Source organism: Podarcis pityusensis (assembly GCF_964106645.2).
Source record: "Podarcis pityusensis genome assembly, chromosome: 5".
NCBI lineage: Eukaryota > Metazoa > Chordata > Lepidosauria > Squamata > Lacertidae > Podarcis > Podarcis pityusensis.
This window is the reverse complement of record NC_138032.1, coordinates 93,872,691-93,894,769: the sequence shown is the minus strand read 5'-3', so window position 1 is coordinate 93,894,769 and position 22,079 is coordinate 93,872,691. Positions and strand designations below refer to the sequence as shown.

Sequence of the window (22,079 nt, the reverse complement as noted above, 5' to 3'; positions counted from 1 at the left end):
CAGTGTGGTGAAATCTCCTGATGCTGATGTCACAGGAGGAGGAAAAAACCCTCCAAGAATAGAAATGGCATATACTTTTAATGCAACTTACTCATAGCTTGCTGGTGTTTAGACTCGACCTTCGGAGTTGCCCAATGTCCTGGCTTCCGCTCAGGCACAATGAAGGAGTGGCTCAAGAAGGAGCTGTAAGCAAACAGAGCTGGATTCCTTTATTTCCCTGTTCGGATGTGATGCAGGAAGACGGGGGAGAGAACAACTCCGCAATGGTGGCTTCTGAAGATTCTGCTGGCTACGAGCCCTTTCCCAGGCTCCCTCTTGGTTTATCCTGAAGGATCCCCAGGAGCCGCGCTCACGGATACCTTGCTTACGAAACCCCGTGTGCTTGCATCAACTACCAAGCCCTCCTTCTTCTGCCAAGCAGTGGAGTAAGACTGTCTCGCTGATGCAGGCCTGGCCACTAAACCCTTGCTTAGGGGCAAGGGGAAGTCCTCTGGAATTCTCATAGACCTCATTGTGTGTGTGGCTTATGTGCATTACTGGATCAGAGCAAATGGGATACAAAGGAACAAAGAACAGGATGCATTGCTACTGGAGGCGGCCAAAGAAGGTAACATGTATTTTGAATTACCCGGCTGGGGTCTCAGATTTTGAGTTAATTGCTTTGTACAGGGTGCGAGTTGCATACTGAAGAACTCTGCGCTTCTTATAGGCATGGGGAACCTCCATGTTCAGGAGCAGCAAGTCTATAAGTATTGCCCACTGAAGGAAATACATAAGAAGAGAAGGCCATATCTTTATGTCTTGCCTGAGCCTGGTGGTTGTTGCAGACAAATTGTTGAGTTGGATGGTCTTTTGGTCTGATCCGGCAAGGCATTAGGACAATACTGTAGCACAATGGCTAAGCTATGCTTCATAATACTCAGAAGAAGCCCTGGTGCTCTTTGCTACTTCAGTGAAACATTTTGAACCCCTGAATGTGCTATATACATGATAAATATAATTTATCACTAGAATTAGCATCATAGTACTCAGAAGAAGTCCTGGTTCTTTCTGGTCCAGCTATGAACCGGAAAACCCATCATGCAAATCCTACTTCTAGCATAAAAGTTACTAGATAGGCTCAGGTAAGCCTTCCTTCTCTCTGTTTCAGTGTTTATGGGGAAAATAATACTGGCAAGCCTTACAGGGTGCTGTTAAGTGTTGCTGAAATAATGTATGTGAAACATTTTGAACGGACACGGCATGTTTTATTATCCATCCACTTGGTGCTTTTTAACCTGCATTTTAGTAAGAGAGGTTGCTTTGAGATGGAAAATAAACATTCTCCATCATTTTGCTGAGCAGGGGTTAAGAATTTAGTGAGCTAAATCCAGCTGCCCACAGTACTAGAGGCTAGTGAACAAAGCAGACACTTATGGTACTTGGCTTATATACGATTGTGGCTAAGACACTGAGCTATGTCCATACTTCAAAGCTCACTTCTTCCATAAACTCACTTTACACACTCACTTTTTGCGCCGTGTGTCACATGCACAAGCCTGTGCTTTCCTGGTCCATGTCTGAGTGTCTTCCCCCACCCCGCCACTTTCCTCAAGGAAAAGCTGCTCTTTACTGCTGAATCGGAACAAGTGGCCATTCAGGTTTTTCGCAGATTGCCATTTGCACTGATTCAGTTGCAATGAGTAAGCTTTTGTGAGGAAAGCAGTGCCTCCCACAAAAAAAGCACTCAGGCAGGGAGCTTTAAAGCACAGACCTGTACCTAGAAATGTGGAGCAAAGCTAAGTGTGCACGAGTTGTTAGAGTAGCTTTACTATCTGCCTTGGCCCCTTTTGTGCAATATGGGATTGATAGTGACCTGCTTTGTAGGAGTGTTGTAATGATTACAGCAAGGTAATCATACACTTGAAGCCTTTTGAACACCTGAAGGTGCTCTCTACATGCTAAGTATCACAGCTGGAAGGACTTTTGCTGCTCTTTGGTCCACCAAGTCTGGATCTTATGCCAGGTTCCTGAGGCAGACAAGACACGGTGTGAGAGTGTATATTGGGCAAGAGGCCTAGCAGCTTTCTTCACGCTTCCTTCCAGAAGTATTTTCATGCCAACGAGAGGCCTTGAGCATTCATTGGCTGTCTGAATTAGCAGCTACCAAAGACCATCCCATAAACAGGATGGCTTTGGAGGAGCAGCTCAGATCACCAACAAGTGTAACTGATGCTGGATCTCTTGAGGCTTCCTAGCAATGGTGCTGCAGCTTGTGGGGTCTGTATCCCTTCAGTTGGTAATATATACCGCAGGCACAAGGACTGAGGTCCAGTGCCAAAGGCCTTCTGGCGGTTCCCTTGCTGCGAGAAGCCAAGCTACAGGGAACCAGGCAGAGGGCCTTCTTGGTAGTGGCACCCGCCCTGTGGCACACCCTCCCGCCAGATGTCAAAGAGAAAAACAGCTACCAGACTTTTAGAAGACATCTGAAGGCAGCCCTGTTCAGGGAAGCTTCTAATGTTTGATAGACTATTGTATTTTAATATTCTGTTGGAAGCCGCCCAGAGTGGCTGAGGAAACCCAGCCAGATGGGCAGGGTATAAATAATAAATTATTATTATTATTATTATTATTATTATTATTATTACTACTACTACTACTACTACTACTACTGAGAGTGCTGATGAGTAACTTGGAATAGATCTCAGTGGTCACAGATTGAAATACTATCTCCGGATAGAATTCTATCTCTGAAAAGAGATGTGGGGAGTGTGACCCTGCCAGTTTTCCTTGGCATCTCAGAGGCTTTCAATATCATTGACGATTGTGTCCTTTAAGGAGGTGGGGGTTGCGGGCACTGTACGACAGTGTTTCTTCTGCTACCTCCAGAGCTGCTTCCAGAAAGCTATTGGGTCTTGGTACAATTACTCCAATTGCACCTTTATAGATATGGCCCTGGTAGGACCCTGGTTGTTGTTGTTGTTGTTGTTGTTTAGTCGTTTAGTCGTGTCCGACTCTTCGTGACCCCATGGACCAGAGCACTCCAGCCACTCCTGTCTTCCACTGCCTCCCGCAGTTTGGTCAAACTCATGCTGGTAGCTTCGAGAACACTGTCCCACCATCTCGTCCTCTGTCGTCCCCTTCTCCTTGTGTCCTCCATCTTTCCCAACATCAGGGTCTTTTCCAGGGAGTCTTCTCTTCTCATGAGGTGGCCAAAGTATTGGAGCCTCAGCTTCAGGATCTGTCCTTCCAGTGAGCACTCAGGGCTGATTTCCTTAAGAATGGATAGGTTTGATCTTTTTGCAGTCCATGGGACTCTCAAGAGTCTCCTCCAGCACCATAATTCAAAAGCATCAATTCTTCGGCGATCAGCCTTCTTTATGGTCCAGCTCTCACTTCCATACATCACTACTGGGAAAACCATAGCTTTAACTATATGGATCCCTTCATGGATCACTGCCTTGCTGTGGCGAAGGGGCTTGAATAACTCAGAGAAGCTATGAACTATGCCGAGCAGGACCCTGGTAGGGATTGATATTACCTGGTGTCCAAACAACTCATTTATCCCTTGCAGCTCTTCTCTTCACTCATTGGCGAAAAACACTGGTGGATCGTGATCTGTCATTTCCATAGACACTGTGTCTCTGTGTCTCCTCCTTTCCTTTCTTCCAGGGCCCAGGATGATATGCCTCTTTTCCATTTCTCCCCCTCAAATCATAATGGCACATATTTTGCTAGTGATCTTTATCCGTTTCAGCAGATTCCAACTGCAGCCATGACATGTAAAGAACATGTTTATTGCTGAATTACACACACAAAAGGATTGTCCACGATTGTCCACAAGGCTCCTGATCTATTGAGATTTCACAAACACCGTTTATCTCTACTGGATGACTAGCAGTTGAATGTGTGAAATGCAAAACACGGCATTTGAGGTGACGTGAGGTGATTTGTGACGGCTGAGCCACAAATGCCTAGCCACAGTAATTCCTGTGTCGCTTACTGAAAGAATGGATTACTGCAGTGTGCTTTATGTGGGGCTTCCCATGCGCTTAATCAGGCAGCTTCAGTTAGTGAAGAATGCTGCAGAACCATTGCTGACAGGAGTCACATATAACACCTGTGCTCAGCATTGGTTGCTGATTTGCTGCCCGGCCAATTTCAAGGTGTTATTACAGTGGTACCTTGGGATGTGAACAGGATCCGTTCCGGAGCCCCATTCGCATCCAGAAGCAAACATAACTAACGATGGCACGTCTGCGCACACACGCATTGCTTTTTGTCGCTTCTGCGCATGCGCGTGACATCATTTTGAGCGTCTGCGCATGCGTGAGCGGTGAAACCCGGAAGTAACGCGCTCCGTTACTTCTGGGTTGCCGCGGAGCGCAACTTGAAAGCGCTCAACATGAAGCATATTCAACCCTAGTTATGACTGTATTAGCATATGTAATCATCACAACTTGGGACTAGTTTACCTACGACATCACATTGTCCCACATGTGCCCAATTGACCTCTTTGATTGGCACTCCTACAAGTGCAACATAAATAGCCGTTCTGCATTTGTAAAAACTCTGGAACTCCCTGCTTATTGAGCAGACGCCTTCTCTGTGCTCTTTTTTGGTGCCTGCCACAAACATTATTTCTTAAACAAGCCTACCCAGATGCGTAGAAAGTTGAGGTAATATTAATGTATTAGTATTTTCACTTTTGTATGTTTTAAAGTAGGGTTGTAATTTTTTCTTGCTTTCCTTTTTTCTCTTTATCTTGAAAGGATTTTAAAAATAAATTTAAAAATCAAGCCATGTATAATTTTTATGAATTCCCTTCCACACCACCATTGGAGGGGCAGGCACAGCCTATCCTGACCCCTCCACCACCAATTTTTATAACCAATGCCTAACCGCAACCTTACAAGTTGTGACGAATTGCTAAGTAGTAGGCAAAAACCAAAGGGCACCAGCCAATCAGCCAAATGGACAAAATTCCTACTAGGTCCCTGCCCCAATGGCAGACGACCCCATGACAGGCATAGCAATGTCAACCGGAACACAGGGCGGGCGGGTGATCCGATACACACAGCAAAAGAGAAAGCAGAGGCAGTGAGCCCCAATATTTAAAGCCTTTGGTCCCACCCACCCTATTTGCAACATGCAATTTGCCCCAGCAACCGGTCATCCAATTGTTGCTTCAGGCAATAACCATTTAACCTGCCTGGCAACAGAGGGCTGGCCTGGCAGACCCCACCGCAACATGTGCTCTCATTTTTGGGAGAACACACTTTCTCCAAATGTCATGTACCAATTGCAAAAACAAGCAGTTCATTGTTGCCTTGATTTTCCCAATGAAAGTCAATGGGAGGACTGAATATTTGGATTTCCAAATGTTGCTCCTATGCGGGGTCTGAGGCAGGGACCCTTCGAAGCAAGGTGGGGCCCGACCCAGAGCTCTGACCATGAGGCTGCTATTATTATTCATTGCATTTATATCTTGCCCTTCCCAAAGGAGCCTGCGGTGGCAAGGCAGGGCCGCCTCACACATCCCCCGTTGACATTGTAAGCATACATATTAGGAAGGAAGTGAATCCTACTGAACTCAGTGGAACTTGCTTCTCTGTAAACATTGCTAGGATTGGACTGTAAATTTTCTTTTGGCAGTGCAAGGGAAGGCTTAGATATTCTGTACAATTACTGCGATTGTGCATGTGAAGTGTTTTGAATGCTCTAAAATGTTGCACAAATGCACAAAGTATTATTCTGCACAAAGTATATCCTCTTTATTCCCTATTAAGCCCCTCATCTTCCTAGGCAACACAGTGCAAGTGGAATGGATGACAGCTGAGCTGTACTAAGTTTGGTTTTACTCAGTGCTATTTTTCTAGAAAAAGAGGTGCACCGAACTCACCTTGAACACCTCCCTTGTTCTCTTATAATGGCAATGGTGCCCACCTGAGAGATGCTGGAACTTAGTTCCGGCAAGTTCCGGCTGGAAAAAAGCCCTGGTTTTACAGGTCTTCTGGCTGTCAGGTTCATTTTTAGTTCATGACCTGCTCACCATATTTCACTTGCATGAGTGTGAGACTTTTGAACAGGGTAAAATGTTGTCCGATTCAGAAATGAAGCTACACGGCAACCAGCCTGCTTTGAAAACACTTGAATGCAGGTTACCTTTCTCCAAAAAACCCACAAGGGGAATTGCAAGGGTGGAGCTTAGGTAGCAGTGTGGAATGTGAAGTAACAAATACAATATGTGAAACCACACCCTTTGGTTAATGAACTCCAAGGACAGGGTTTGGCTTAAACCGAAAGAAGTGTTGAGGGACGGAGAGAGGGAAGGAGCAAGTGAGGTTTCACAGCTCCTTCCTGGCAAACGACTGCGTCCTCTGCTTCCATCATCTCTCCCTGAAGAACAAACAGCTAGAACCATCTTCAAAGTTTCAGGTTTTAACTGGTTCTGCCCTCATTCACCCATATTCAAGCAGGGCGAGACCTTAGCAACGTGTACACAGCCACACACTCACGTTCACACAAATAGCACTTGAGCTTAAGTGCACTATACCTCCTACCTCAGATCGCGTGTGTCTGTGTCAGGGAGGGGTGGGGTGAGAATTCATGGTAGAGTACTGACTCGTTGGGATGCGGGTGGCATTGTGGGTTAAACCACAGAGCCTAGGGCTTGCCGATCAGAAGGTCGGCGGTTCAAATCCCCGTGACGTGGTGAGCTCCCGTTGCTCGGTCCCAGCTCCTGCCAACCTAGCAATTCGAAAGCACATCAAAGTGCAAGTAGATAAATAGGTACCACTCCGGCAGGAAGGTAAACGGCGTTTCCGTGCGCTGCTCTGGTTCACCAGAAGCGGCTTAGTCATGCTGGCCACATGACCCGGAAGCTGTACGCTGGCTCCCTCAGCCAATAAAGTGAGATGAGCACCGCAACTCCAGAGTCAGTCACGACTGGACCTAATGGTTAGGGGTCCCTTTACCTTTACTGACTCGTTAAGAACAATTTCTTGCAATTGAAAAGCAAGCATCCTGGGATGACTCCTAGGCCAGAATCCTTCTCCCTGTAATTCTAGTGTCGGATGTGTATGCACACGATCTCCCCTTCTTGGGACTAAGGTTATTCTGTTTTCCTGACATTACCCTAACTGTTAATTTGTGCAGTACATTGTTACGGGTTCGAGAGGGTAGGCTCTATTCCTGAGCCCCCTTTCTAATTCCGGGATCCAACACAGATTCAATTGCTGGAATAGCCAGGCAGTGATACCAAGCACTGCAAATCCTCCAACAAGCTGCTGAAATTCTGTAACTTTTCATACCATGAATATTTGGGGTTGATTTTGGTCCGACTGTGGTTGTGCTATAGTCTCCCTGGATAGCAGTGATGTGGTAGCATTAGGAAACCATAACAGAACAACTAAGACTGTGTCCACACTAAGACATTCAACTCCAGTGTGGATGAGTCCTAATAAAGAAGCAACCCACCACTAACACACGTGGTAGAATGCACCCACAATAAACACCCTTCCGAGGGCTCATCATTCCATGTCAATTTGCTGCCCACTCTTCCTCTTTCCCTGTGAGAAAGAGGAGGCGCACAGCAAGCCAGCAAAGACCACTTTGCACAGGGTGCCTGAGAAAGGAGGCGGTGATGCCATTTCTTCCTTTCCAGGAAGTCTAGGGTGAAGTGAAAGCATTGCTTCACTTGCCCTTCTCTGTGTCATGCATGGGACAGAAGAGGACTATGGTCTCAGTCCTTTAGCTTTGCACAAGGCTCCACAAGAGGGGTACAATGAGAGAGACTGAGATGATGGAACAGGGATATAGCCACACACAGAAATCCCAACCCCACCCACTGGGGAACTGGTGGGCTAAGCCAGACTCAGTGGTTTCTCCTTTTCTGGAACTTTTACATATCCTAAAGGTAAAGGTAAAGGGACCCCTGACCATTAGGTCCAGTCATGACCAACTCTGGGGTTGTGGCACTCATCTCGCTTTATTGGCCGAGGGAGCCAGCGTACAGCTTCCGGGTCATGTGGCCAGCATGACTAAGCCGCTTCTGGTGTACCAGAGCAGCGCACGGAAACGCCATTTACCTTCCCACCGGAGCGGTACCTATTTATCTACTTGCACTTTGACATGCTTTTGAACTGCTAGGTTGGCAGGAGCAGGGACCGAATAATGGGAGCTCACCCCGTTGCAGGGATTCGAACCGCCGACCTTCTGATCGGCAAGTCCTAGGCTCTGTGGTTTAACCCACAGCACCACCCGCATCCCTTTACATATCCTAGGTATCCTTGAAAAAAACTTCAAGGCTTCTGTGACAGGAAAAGGGGCCAAGAGGGCAAGAGGTTTATTCTGAGTCCTTGACTTGAAATTGCATAGTAGTGCCTGTAAGTCTAAAACTTCTTCCTGTTTCCACAGTGCCTAGCAAATGGAAGGTACTTTGTGGAAACAGCTCCATTAAAAAAAAAAAGTCATTCCATGGGGCAGAATATTGTGCTACTGGTACTGGACTGGGGCTTGTGAGGGTGTCGTGTACAATAACTGAAAAAGGAATTCATAAATGCCCACCTAATGTTAAATCAAAAGTACAAGCAAAGAGGGAAGTACATAATCAAAGTTACAAAACATAGGAGCAGGATAGAGGTTGTCTTTTCCAAACAGAGAGAAGATACAGTAATATTTTAAAAATTAAAGTCAAATTTCACAATTTGGTGGGGGAAGATTGTTTTGTATATCTGAATTTGACATATAAGAAATTAAACAGCATAAAAATGTTGGGTTATGTTCCTTCCAGCTTGTACCTTTGATTTTACATTAATAAAAGTATTTAATGAAAAATAAACACTCATTTATGAATCGCCTATAAAAATCCTCAGAAAATTTATCTTGGTAAGTTTTATAGGCTAGAGAATTTTGTTTACAAGTTTGTAAAGCACCTCTGGTTTTTGTTAATTAAGCAGCAAAGAAGCTGTTATTTGTAATGACCGCTCCCCACCTCAAATGGGGGGCACTTTTTGCGGGGTCATGCACAGCCCCCTGATCCTACACGATCCGCAGCAGTTCAGACTGGCTTTGCCTTCCTGAGCTGGATACCTGGAGGTTCCCACCTAACCTCAGACAGTTAGCCGATCCCAGCCGAGGAGGTGTAGCCAGGGGAGTTGACCAGGTAGCGTTAGGACCGCCCTGCACACACAAGAGAGGGTGGAACTTACCTGGGAATCCTCAGTTGGCTCCAGAGTTTCTCCCACCTTGCCCTCCCCCAGTTTACGCCTTCCTTTTGCAGGTGAACCTCTTTTTTTACAGGTGACAGGTGTGCAGGCACTGCTACAGTCATTGATGGTTGCTGTTGAGGTACCAGGAAGGAATTTCCCTGCCTTGGCAGGTTTTGCCTTCCCCGTAGCAAAAATGTCACAACTTTGGTGGTTTCAGGCTTTGGACGGAATCCTTTAGTCTATCTTCCCTAAATGGGGGTAGGTGAGGCATGAAGCGGTGACCCATGCCCCCTCTGTGGCGGTGATCCCAGGGTTTCCCATTAAAGGGGTTGTGTGGAAGGGAGTCACTGGCCATAGGCCGTTAGGTTGTCAGTGCTCTCCCCTGCGTTGCGGCAAAATGGGGGGCGGGCTCTCTGCTTGAACAGACATTCTCCAGAGCCAGCCCAATCCCCACACAGTTTGGATAACCCTGATGTTCCCCAGATCCCCGGACGGGGGCTGGGAGGGATAAACGCCCAATGCCTAAGCCAAGGTCTCCCTACATCTGAAAGTTTTATAAAGTTGTGGCCAATTTTAATCCCATAACATGTTGTCATGAGTCATTATTCCTCCTGGGGGTCAGCTGGGGTCGGGGGGTCTTCGCCTGGCCACACAAAAAGAACTCTGCTTTAAACTAACGGTTCAGCTTTGTAAAGATCTTTTAGGTAAAGGTTAAGGGACCCCTGACCGTTAGGTCCAGTCGTGACCGACTCTGGGATTGCGGCGCTCATCTCGCTTTATTGGCCGAGGGAGCCAGGTCATGTGGCCAGCATGACTAAGCTGCTTCTGGCAAACCAGAGCAGCGCACGGAAATGCCGTTTACCTTCCCGCCAGAACGGTACCTATTTATCTACTTGCACTTTGACCTGCTTTCGAACTGCTAGGTTGGCAGGAGCAGGGACCGAGCAACGGGAGCTCACCCTGTCACGGGGATTCGAACCGCCGACCTTCTGATCGGCAACTCCTAGGCTCTGTGGTTTAACCCACAGTGTCACCCGCGTCCCTTTTACTCCACCATAATTTCTTTTACTCCACCATAATTTCCAGTCACAGTGAAGCATTTTTATAATGCCTTGGATGAAGCTGAGCACGCAAGCAAACAGAAAGGAAGAGTAGTAAAATCTCAGAGTGGGGGGGGGGGTAGATTCAGCCTTGTGCTCCCCCTTCCAGTGAAAATAAGCCTGGGCTCTGCCACCAGCCCCATTATCTCCCCTCTTGAGCCACATGCCCTTACAGCTGCCTGTGTTGCAAGAGGCGGCAGGAGCAATCCTTGCAGGGTCTTTCTCACGCATCATCTTCCTCCAGCTGATTACCCTCATTTTTTCCCTTCTGAGTTACAGTTGACAGGAAAGGGCGGGTGGGGGGGAGAGCCAGCCACAGCTTAAAGGAAAAAGTGTGAGCTATAACACGGTAATTTCCCATTGGTTCCCTATTGTCTTTTATTGTGTTCTAAACGGTGTGCAAAATTAATGGAAGAGTATTCTTTAAAGAAATGAAATAAACAGAAACATTGAGTGTAGAATTTCCTAAGGCTTTAGAACCGCCACTGTTTTCTTATTACCAGTGAGACTTTAAACATGTATAAAATAGGTGTTAGTAAAGTGCAGCTCCCAACCCTTAGGACATGGGTAGGCAAACTAAGGCCCGGGGGCCGGATCCGGCCCAATCGCCTTCTAAATCCGGCCCGCGGACGGTCGTTGAATCAGCGTGTTTTTACATGAGTAGAATGTGCCCCTTTATTTAAAATGCATCTCTGGGTTATTTGTGGGGCATAGGAATTCGTTCATATATTTTTTTTCAAAATATAGTCTGGCCCCCCACAAAGTCTGAGGGACAGTGGACCGCCACCCCTGCTGTAAAAGTTTGCTGACCCCTGCTTTAGGAGGTCATACTGACTGGCATCTATGCTGTTTTGATTTAATCTCAGCTATGACCTAATACTCCAGTATTAAATCAAAGGCTTACACTTCCTTTCTGCAGAACTCTAGCTTGACTCAGCAGCAACAGCAACAACTTCCCCCAGAGCAAAGCTGGGTTTGCCGGTGCAAAAATGGTTACGTTTACTATCCATTTTCTATGAAAACAACGATCCCGGTGGGCCACTGTGAGGCAGCGGTGTAGCGTGGGTTGTCAGCACCCGGGGCAAGGCAAGTAATTTGCGCCCCCTAACCCGGGGCAAGGCAAGTAATTTGCTCCCCCTAACCCGGGGCAAGGCAAGTAATTTGCGCCCCCTAACCCCTAACCTGCCGCCGCTGCCAGCTTCTTCTTGCTGCTGCCTGGTCTGGTCTGGTGTGGTTCTCTCCCACGCTCAGTGCTGCGCTGGGCGGCGGCTGCACTGTCCCTCCCCCAGATAGTCCCTCGCTCTCTCTCCGCACCGCACGCCTGGCACCCACCCCCTCCACAGTGGGCGGCGACCCAGAGGCTCGGATCGGATTCGCACAGCCAGCACTGCAGTGAGAGAGAGTGAGTGAGCCAGGTAGGGGCAGAGAGCTGCGAGTGCGAGCGCGCCCCCCCCCCAGATGTTGCGCCCGGTGCGGCCGGCCCCCCCTGCACCCCCCCACGCTACGCCACTGCTGTGAGGCAATATTGGGCCAGTGTTTTGGACTTGATGGAGTATTAACATCTGGTGATATTTATTTGTTTTATTCCATTTATGAATCATTTCCCATAAAGTATCTCAAATTGATGTCAGAGTTTTCCTGTTGTGTGTTTCCATGGGATCTGCTAGACGGTTTTCCTTAAATCTTCTGAATGGTTAGGAAATATCTGAAAGGAGGGGGCATGCTTTTGCCCTCCAGCCCTCCTTGCCATAAGGATGACATAATCTGTGTGAAATGAACCATGCAGTACAGTTTTTGAATGAGAGACAGGGCTTATCTGGTCCTGCTAGGTTTTATCTGAATTGACGTTTGCTGTGATTTAGCACCAAAGAATGGGTTTTCTCTGTGAAAGGAGTAGGTCGAGAGGCAAGACCCAAGCTTTCTAGGCATGCGGAAGTGTGGATGAGCCCACAGAGAGCTAAGTTTGCATTTTGTAAGCTAACAGCATTTTTGAGTTGCTGGTTGCTTCTGCCTAGAGATCTGATGTGAAGCAGTAGAACTTGGTGTCTTGGAGTGCTTAAACTCTGCTTCCACCTATGCTCAACCTCTTTATTTGTAGACAAATGTTACTAAGCATCATAAACCTCGACTGACCTCTTTTCGAAGGCAACCAAACATAGCGAAGCACTGTGCTTCCTGGAACCTGTCGCTGCTTGGGAGAGTCACATAACAGTATATTCAACAGAGAAGCTAACGCAAACTTGGACATTTTACAAGTTTTGCCTCCTCATGTCTCTGACGGTCTTTTCAAATGAAGTTGGTTTTGCATGAGGAAAGTGGATCTGGCCTCCTTTTCTGGAGTAGTGCTGAATTCTGAGAATCAGTGATTAGTGTTGCAGGTCTCTCCTTTCCTTAGGAATGCCTTCTCCTCCATTAGTTTGTCTAGTCCTCTTTTAGAGTCATCCAAGTTGTGGCTGTTTCTTGTTACCTTGTTGTTGGTGTTGTTGTGGCCTCCCCCTAAAATTTTGTTCCAAGACATAAGAGACCCATAAATTGTATTCTTTGTTGAGAAAGAGCATGTCTTTGCAAAATTTTCACCATCGAAAACTTCTGATTGCATTGTGCCCTAACGCTGAAAATTTAGGTTTTCTAAGCCTAGTTTTTCCACCAAAAAAGCTACATTTATACATTTTTTAAGGCATTTATAAAATCTTTTGTGTGCTGGTGTGTTTTTTCCCTGAAATGCTCATCATGTTATTGATCTCTGTGTAAAATTTCAAAGAGATCTGATTATTGGTTATGGAGGGGAAAAAATAAAATGCACACAAGGCCGAGGATCTCAAGAGGGACAGAAACACAGATTTCACGAAACCTTGAAGTGCTATAAAATTAAAACTGTTTGAGATGGGGGGGGGGGGATTAAGGAGGTTTCTTTCAAGCATAAGGGAAGGGTGTACACCAAGTTTCATCAAAATGTGAGACGGTGGGTGGCGAAACCCTTGTTTTTTACGCTGATTTGATGTGGAATGACCCTTCTGAATAATGCAAGTTGTGTGAATTTACATAATTTATCTGGTTTGGGGGAAGGACAGAGAGCTATGCAAGGCTGGTGGAAGCACCACCCCAACTACTAGAAACTGTAATTCAGCCATCCTTCTGGCTTCTGAGATTTCAATAAATGCACATGTATGTTTAAGATTTTTTCAAACAAGAAACCTGAGACTGCAGAGCAAGTACCGTATTTTTCGCTCTATAAGACGCAACAGACCACAAGACGCACCTAGTTTTTGGAGGAGGTAAACAAGAAAAAAAATATTCTGAATCTCAGAAGCCAGAACAGCAAGAGGGATCGCTGCGCAGCGAAAGCAGCAATCCCTCTTGCTGTTCTGGCTTCTGTGATAGCTGCGCAGCCTGCATTCGCTCCATAAGACGCACACACATTTCCCCTTACTTTTTAGAAGTGAAAAAGTGAGTCTTATAGAGCAAAAAATACGGTACCTGATCCTGAAAGAGTTCCATGATTCTTTCATCCTTATTGCTTTTAAGCCAAAGCATCCTGACTGGAGAAGAGATGTGCAGAGACAGACCTTCCTCTCCAGCTGTCTGCAACTCAAGATTGTCATTGAAGGGGTTGAGATAGGCGATCTCCTTAGCCTCTCTGTATCTTTCCTTCCATGGGTGTAAAACGAAGTTAGAATCATTATTCCCAATGTGTTTTTTTAAGTTTGGAATGATGATTCTAAGCTGGGAAGTTACCAGAGAGAAAGGAGCTCACCCTTCTTCTGTTCAGACTTGCAGCTTGTTTTGGCTGGGGAGAAAAATATGTCAAGGAAAGAATCATTGAACTCTGCATAATAGGTAGTTTGAGCCTCAGGTAGTTGGAGTCCACATTCTTTGCTCTCTTTCTTTTCATTTCTTTTTACACACCTGAATGCAAGTTGTCTGCCCACCTTTCCCCTCCGACTGCTCTTCTTCTTCTTCTTCTTCTTCTTCTTCTTCTTCTTCTTCTTCTTCCTGTTGATTAGGTGTGTGGCTGAATGCTTTTAAGTGTAACATTTCCTGGTCAGCCATAGCCTTATAGTAATTCTTCCTCTTCTTCTTCTGATTTTCAGGATGTGCCACTGATGGAGTCTGAAAAAATCAAAGGGGAAGATCCTTTCCCCTCAGCAACCCACAAATTCAATGAATCGTCTAATCCTGCACCAGCCAGAAGGCACCATGATGTCACAGAATTTTTCACCAGGAGTGATGTTTCTGAAGAGAGGGTGGCAGTGAGAGCAGAGGATAAAAAGAACTCTTTTTCTCAAGCCCTGCCACTTCTCTTTGTCATGGAAGAACAGATATGGGGCAGATTCCCTAGCCCTGTGGAAAGAGAGACATCCATGGGACTAGAAAGAGGCCAGAGAGATCCAGAGGACTGGGGAGGATTTTCCAAGCAAGAAAATCTTCTCAATATACAAGAAGTCACTTTGGAGGATAACAAGGAGGCCCCTTTGGATTCCCGTCAGAGAGAACTTGAAGCTGCTCATTCCTTAAGTGATCATGAATCTTCCCTTTTCAGTACAGCAACTCTTGAACAGATCTCAAGTATTCCCAGTGAGGTCGCGGTGGGAGAGATAAAAGGTGAAACCGTTGTTCTTGGATTTCCCCAAGCTCTGAACCCTCGTGATGCATTTTCTCAGACACTGTGTGAGGAAACACATTTAACAGGCACTTTTTCAGCTAGTGAGGAATCAGCCTATGACTATCCCCCAGTGAGTCATGATGTTTCAGAGCATCACCAGAATGCTGAGGCTTCCAAAGGCAGATCAGATGAAAATCACTCATCGGAACTAGAGTCTCAATATGAACTAGACAAGAGCCATATGCCAAATATGGAAGTCACATCGGAGATTGATGAGAAGATGTCCCCTAAGACCGAAGGAGCTGGCCAGATGCACCCAGATACCTCCATAGTGAATGAAGAGGGGAAAGTAAGAGAGTTAAAGGGACAAAGAGAGGGTGTGAAATCTTCTGCACTTTTCCAGCCAAGTTTTGAATTTTCTAAGGGTGGGGAAATACGTTTCGATGTGCAAAAACCAAAGCCTAAAGAAATTTTGTCTCTGCCAGACTCCAATAGAGTAGACAGTAATTCAGATATAGGAGAGGAAGTGGAAGAATCGGGACAAAATTCATTTATTTGCACTGTCCTCCATCTTGAGGAGGAGGATGTCATAGGAGGAAGCAAGACTCATTCACCAAAGGAGACGGTTAAAACAAAGCATGCTGCTGATTGTGATGAAGCAGAATCATCTCAGGTATCAAAATCATTGGAGTCAGGACCTGCAAAATTGGGCCCACCAGAGTTGGTAGACACTGAACTAAATGAGGAATGCCTAGAATGGAAGGTAATGGAGAAAAAAGTGGAAACAGAGCAGAATAATCTAGAATTGAGACACAAAGGTCAGGAACAACAAGACTGTCATGTGCAAATAAGGCAAGCATCAAAGCAAAGGGCAGAGAGAGATATAACTGCCCCACTAGGTTTAAATGCACTGCAAATGAACTTGGATCTTCCTGATTTAAACAAGAACTGTTCTTTGGTTGAGGCCGAAGCATCTAATTTCACTTTCAAGGAGCTCTCATCTTCAAATCACAGTCCAAAGTCAGTCTGGACGCAGGACTCTGGTAATCCACAAATAGCAAAGGCAAGAGCTATGTCGATATCTGAAGGTATCCCAGTGTGTGAGAGCCCAAGGACACAGGCTCCAACATGCCATGATTCTAGACAACTGGAATCTTCTGGTGTCTTTGACCAAGTTGGCCATAATAGCCAAGGCAGTGAGCAACCCCCTGAGGAAGATGGAAGAGCTACTGAAAGAGAGGACAGCAAATATGGTGGTGAAGAGACAAGTGTTGTGAGTCTTGATGGCGAAGGAAGACCACCATCCTGTAGAGATTTAATAGTAACTCCTGATTCACAGATTTATCTGTATGATTCTCAGCCTGTGGATCACCCTGTTGGTGGTGAAATCCATATCACTGCCTCATCACTGGGGACCTCAACAGAGACAGATTCTCTGGAGGAAGGTGCTGGCAAGAGAGCCAGAGATGGTACTGTTGTGCCATGTAAAGAATCAGAATCTACACAAGAGCCAGAAAACCAGAATCTGCTTAAGCCATGTCAGCTGAACAGAATGGATTGTGGAGAAGTACTGAGCAGTGATGCAGACGTCTGGACTTCCAGCAAAAATGACATATCTGGTAAAGACTTATATGAAGTTGCTCAGGGTACTGCTTCTGAGATCCTTCAAAGTATACCATCAGGGGAGGGTCTGTCCAACGCAGACAGACAGAGTGTAGAATTCAGCCCAGAATCATTCCAGGCACAAGACACTACCATAAGTTATCTGGAAACCCCAATGAGGAGCCTTGAGATTCCAGAAAAGGAAGCGGGAGCAGATACACATTGCATGGAACAACAAACTTTAATCAGTGAATCAACATGTTCATTAGTTCTTGAAGAGGATGGAACAGCATGTGGCAACACGGAGACCCCAGATGTGGCTCAGCCAACAAAGCCTTTGACCCCAACACCTGCCTCGGATCAGGCCATTCCTCCAGAGCCTGCTTCCAGCCACTTAAATCAGCTCATGCCAACTGTGTCAGACTACAGTGAGTCTGCTCAGTTTTTAAGCCCTGCACCTAATGCAGACACCCTTGCTCAGCCCCTCACTCCTGCTCTTGCACCCAGTCAGCCCAGTCAGCTCCTAGAACAACTGCCCTCTCCCAGTCAAGCTTGCCAGTTTTTAGCCCCAAAGTCCACTGCCGTTAAGGCGCCACAGTCTTCAGTCCCGACACCTGACAATGAACTATTTAATCAGCCCCCAGCGACGGAATGCAATTCCAACCAACATATGCCACATCCACTCCATTCTGATTCGGTGTTTCCTGCCGATCACCCCATTCAACTAGCAAACTCTAGCCAAACCAGGGAATCTGTAGCTCCTGAGTTTAACTCCAACCCCACAGCCTTTGCTCTTAACAGGGACCTTCAGCTTCCACATCCAGCTTCCAGCTCCAACAGGCCTCCAGCTCCTGATGGTGATCAGTTTGCCCAACAACCAGTTGAAGCACCAGAGTCTACTCTACCTGTTAACTATATAGATGGGGATGGTTGTGTGTTTGTTGCCGACTGCATCTCTCAGACCATATCCTATGCTGCTGAAGCCGAAAAGCTTGCCCAGGCTCCAAACATAGACAGCAGAGTTGAAGAATTCCCTGTTGTACCGTTGGCCGATTCAGAAGGGGCAGGTACTTCACAAGGCCAGAAGGGCAGGAATATACACGAAGCATCCAGTCTATTGGAGATACACCCAGATGTTGGCATTTCAGGAAACAGTGAGCCAGTGGAAGACTCCTCCTGCAGCATTCCTGATACTATGGATATATGCGATGGGAAGTCATCAAATAAATACAGCCTCCATCCCTCAGTAAGGAGTCAGAAAATGTCTGAAGCTGCAGAGGCCAGAAGTCCAACGCAGCCTTCACTTATAGCTTTCACCAACCCAATACACTTTTTCCAGCGAGGCCCTCCATCTCCACCAACTATCAGACACCCATGCAGAGAACAGGCTGCCTGTCAAGGGCCACAGTGGTGGCAGCAGTCCCAGAGAGAAGATGCTAAGAGAGATGCAGAGGACACAGTCCCACCTGTGCTTCCCAGAAAGGAAGGCGTGCCCGGGCACCTACGCTTAGAGAAATGTACTAGTTGTCCAAATAAAATTGTAGACGCAAAAGAACCAACATCCAGTTCAAAGAAACAGGAAGTGCTAAGCAAACACCGGGCAAAAAGCAAAGACTGGCATCGGCAGGGTTTGAGAAAGATCTCAATACCAACGGACAATGAATTAGGTGAGTGACTTTTAATCCCTGTTCCTTATCAAAATGACAAGAAAAGTGAAAGGAGGTTGCCCCCCGGCCACGCCCCCAGCTGTGCCGATTGGACAGCTGGGGGTTTGACATGGCCGGGAGTACCCATGATGTGGGTGGCATGCCTCCGCCCTCCAGCCGGGTCACTGGGGGGTCCCGGATGCCGGTCCGCAACACTGCCCCCCAGGGAAGGAGAGCAGACCTGTTATAGACTAACATCAGTCTACAGTGGTACCTCGGGTTACATATGCTTCAGGTTACATACACTTTGGGTTACAGACTCCGCTAACCCAGAAATAGTGCTTCAGGTTAAGAACTTTGCTTCAGGATGAGTACAGAAATCGTGCTCCGGCGGTGCGGTGGCAGCGGGAGGCCCCATTAGATAAAGTGGTGCTTCAGGTTAAGAACAGTTTCAGGTTAAGAACGGACCTCCAGAACGAATTAAGTACTTAACCCGAGGTACCACTGTATCTGAAAGCCAGCTCCCAACTTTAAAAGAACATAAAATGAGTCCTGCTGGACTACACCAAACATCCGTCTAATCAAGCATCCCATTTACAACAGTTGCCAGCTAAATTTCTGCAGAGCATGTAAGCAAAAGACTTTCTCACTATGTCCCAAGCACCTGAAAATCTGAGGTATACGGTCTTTGAACATGGAGGTTCCATTTAGTTACCATGGCTACTGATCATTGATATATCTGTCTTTATATTTCACTTTTGAAACCGTCTAAGCCATGGACGGGCCTTTAGCACATCGTATAGCAGTGCTGATGGTCACTGCCTTTGGCAGATTCACAGAGGATAGAGTGATCAGTATCAGAGAACTGGAACAGAGAGAGGCTCTGTTGTCCGCATGCTCTGCTTTTGGGCTTCTGGCAAGGATCTGGCTAGACATAGTTGGAAAAGGAGATGGACATGATATAACCCAGCAGGGTCATCTTGTGTGCTTATTGCTGGGAACTGGTCTTCAGATAAATACAGTGGTACCTCGGTTTTCAAACATACGGTAATCTGTTCCGGAAGTCCGTTCGAGTTCCGAAATGTTCAAAAACCGAAAGTGGAAGCCTCAATATGGAAAACTCAAAACGGAAGCCGCGTTTCCTGTTCGAGTTCTGAGGCGCCTTCGAAAACCAAGGCACTTACGTCCAGGTTTTCGGCGTTCGAGTTCCTAAATGTTCGTCTACAGAGGCATTCGAAAACTGAGGTTATCACTGAAAAGCATGAAAAGAAATGCAAGTATGGTCAGAAACTAAAATGGTGCTGTGCAGATAGCAGATAGCATCTGTGATAATGAACTGGGAAGCCCTTGTGAGTGGTTTGGAACCATGAAAGCCACCTGAATCACATGGGGAGATATTTTGTGCACCATCTTAGTGATGTGCCACTACGGTGCTATTTACATTGGGCCGTCATGGGCTGCAAGATTCTTGGCAAAATCTATTGCCTCCCATGAAACAGGAGGAAGGCTACCACATCTGTGGTGTCACTGAGTAGACACCTCCCCAATGAGTGAATGCTAGTTTCTCAATTTAGGGGTAGGGCTTTAATCAGAAATGTAGGGTTGGGAGGGACACCCAAGGTTCATCTAGTCCAACCTTCTGCAGTGCAGGATCACACCTAAGAGAAGAGATGCAAAACACTGCTCTTGGAGACAGTTGTATTGAGAGCAAAACATATTGCCTTTCCCCCTGTGGGGGATTGACCACTGAAAGGGAAAAGACACACCATGTATCTCTGTGCACAGAGACATGTTGTCCTCCCATTGGCTCTTTCCTGCAGTATACAGTGGTACCTTGGTTTAAGAACAGCTTCGTTTATGAACAACTTGGATTAAGAACACTGCAAACCTAGAAGTAGGTGTTTTGGTTTGTGAACTTTGCCTTGGAAGCAGAACATGTTTCGCTTCCTGTTGAGTGTGTTCCATTTGTAAATTGAGTCCCCCGCTGCTATGGGAAAGCACGCCTTGGTTTAAGAATGCTTTGGTTTAAGAACGGACTTCTGGAACGGATTAAGTTCGTAAACCAAGGTACCACTGTATAGTCCTTCTCTCCACCTGCTGCAATGAGTTACATTTCCATTTTTGCAGCTGAGAAGTTGTGACTGAATTACAAGCACTTCAGCACTTAATTTTTTTTGGAATAAGGCAACCCCACTATCTTTTCCATTTTCAGAGTTTATAGCATCTCTTATCTCGTCAAAGGAGGAAGCCCCTGCACACAGAGAAAAATCAGACCATTTCGACAGAGTGAAATTTGGGTGAGTCTCTTCCCATAAGCATTTTTGTACTGAGCCACTGGACAGCCTCTTGTGGTAGTGGAATTAAATTCCTTCTAGTGCTTTCTGAATGTTTAATGTACTGCTCACGCTATGTCACAGGAACTAAGAACCAGTGTGGTATATCAGCAGTTACAATGCTGGGTTTCCAGTAAGTGAAAAGCAAGTTCAAATCCTTCCTCGGCTATGAAGCTGACTGGGTGACCTGCCTTGGACAAATAAATTAAGCCCCCCTGAAATACTTAATTGCCTTCACCCCCAGTTTAGGTATGCAAAAAAGCTTCTGCCCACATGGTTCATTCCAGCCCAATGTTTATTCTCAACCCCTCAAGAGGTCTGCAAATAAAACATTAGACATGTTGGGAAAGCTTGCTGAGCTTGGATATGGGATTCAGGAGCTCATTGATGCTCACCTCAAAGAAGAGGGGAGCCTCCCGAGAACCCCAAGTTCTCCAGCTCAAATTAAAATCTACCCTCAAGAACAACAGCTGTGCACAGTTTGAGGAGACCCTGCAAAGGACCTGAAATTAGAGCAACTTAGAGAAGCTCCAGCAGGCTGCCAACCTATTGAACTGCTCAGGGGAAGAGACAGCATGTCTGAACTACACTGTTTGTGGGGGGCTTCAGGAAATGTTTTGAGGTTCTGCAGGCTCTTTATCCCCCTTGGGCTGCAGATGTGGAACCATAATTTGCAGTGAGGATATTGCAGTTTTGTAAGCCTCCATTAATTCACTGTGGCTGCAAATGACAGCTTTGGAGCTGGGTGGGGCAGGGCGTGAAGTGGTTGAATTCAGATAGCCTGACCTATTTCCCAGCCAATTACCCAATTTTAAAAGCTCAGCTTATTTCCAGGTCAATCCAATGTGAGCTGTGGAACACTCCCCCTTCTGTATAGGGCAGGGGTGCCCAAACTTTTTCCAAAGAGGGCCAGATTTGATGAAATTAACATGCGTGAGGGCTGACCAAAGTTGTTGGGCTTTTTTTTAGGATTTTACCCCAGGAGATAAACTGCCACAGAGGCCGGATTAAGATTGAGGCCGGATGTGGGCTGTGGCATGTCTAACTTGCCTCACAGATCCAGTTACAGATAGGTAGCCGTGTTGGTCTGCCATAGTCAAAACAAAAAAATTCCTTCCAGTAGCACCTTAAAGACCAACTAAGTTAGTTCTTGGTATGAGCTTTCGTGTGCAAGCACACTTCTTCAGATGAAGAAGTGTGCTTGCACACGAAAGCTCATACCAAGAACTAACTTAGTTGGTCTTTAAGGTGCTACTGGAAGGAATTTTTTTGTTTTGCCTCACAGAGTTGTTGTAAAGATAAATGTTATGTACTGAAGTTCTCACCCTGGGCCAGCAGGGGGATACTGTAGATAGTTATGCAAATGAAGGATCGAAAGTGACGTTCAGTGATTGGCTAGTTTGTATGCAAATGAAGGATTGAAAGTGATGTTCAGTGATTGGATAGTTTTAGAAAGTTGCAACAGTTACGTTGTTCTGGAGCTCTATATAAGCAGGCTGACTGAGCTCCTCAGTTCAGTTCTGTTCTGGCATCTGAATAAAGAAGAGCTGCTTGAAAAATCGCTGTGTTGTCTGATATGTTCACCCACAACTTAACAATAAATT

At 46.3% G+C, this 22,079-nt stretch overlaps 1 protein-coding gene across 2 annotated transcripts in view; it reads left to right on the top strand.

The window, feature by feature from the left end:
- ARHGEF5 (Rho guanine nucleotide exchange factor 5) overlaps positions 1 to 22,079 on the top strand; it is a 67,755-nt gene that overhangs the window by 22,667 nt on the left and 23,009 nt on the right. Inside the window, exons 1-3 of one of the 2 annotated variants that reach the window (XM_081005407.1) lie at positions 89 to 607; positions 14,383 to 18,163; positions 20,355 to 20,439. In XM_081005407.1, coding sequence (XP_080861533.1) covers positions 527 to 607; positions 14,383 to 18,163; positions 20,355 to 20,439 — 3,947 coding nt within the window. In that variant the 5' untranslated portion in view covers positions 89 to 526. Of the gene's footprint in view, positions 1 to 88; positions 608 to 14,382; positions 18,164 to 20,354; positions 20,440 to 22,079 lie in introns of those variants that run through there. The other variant, XM_081005408.1, reaches the window with a different exon arrangement.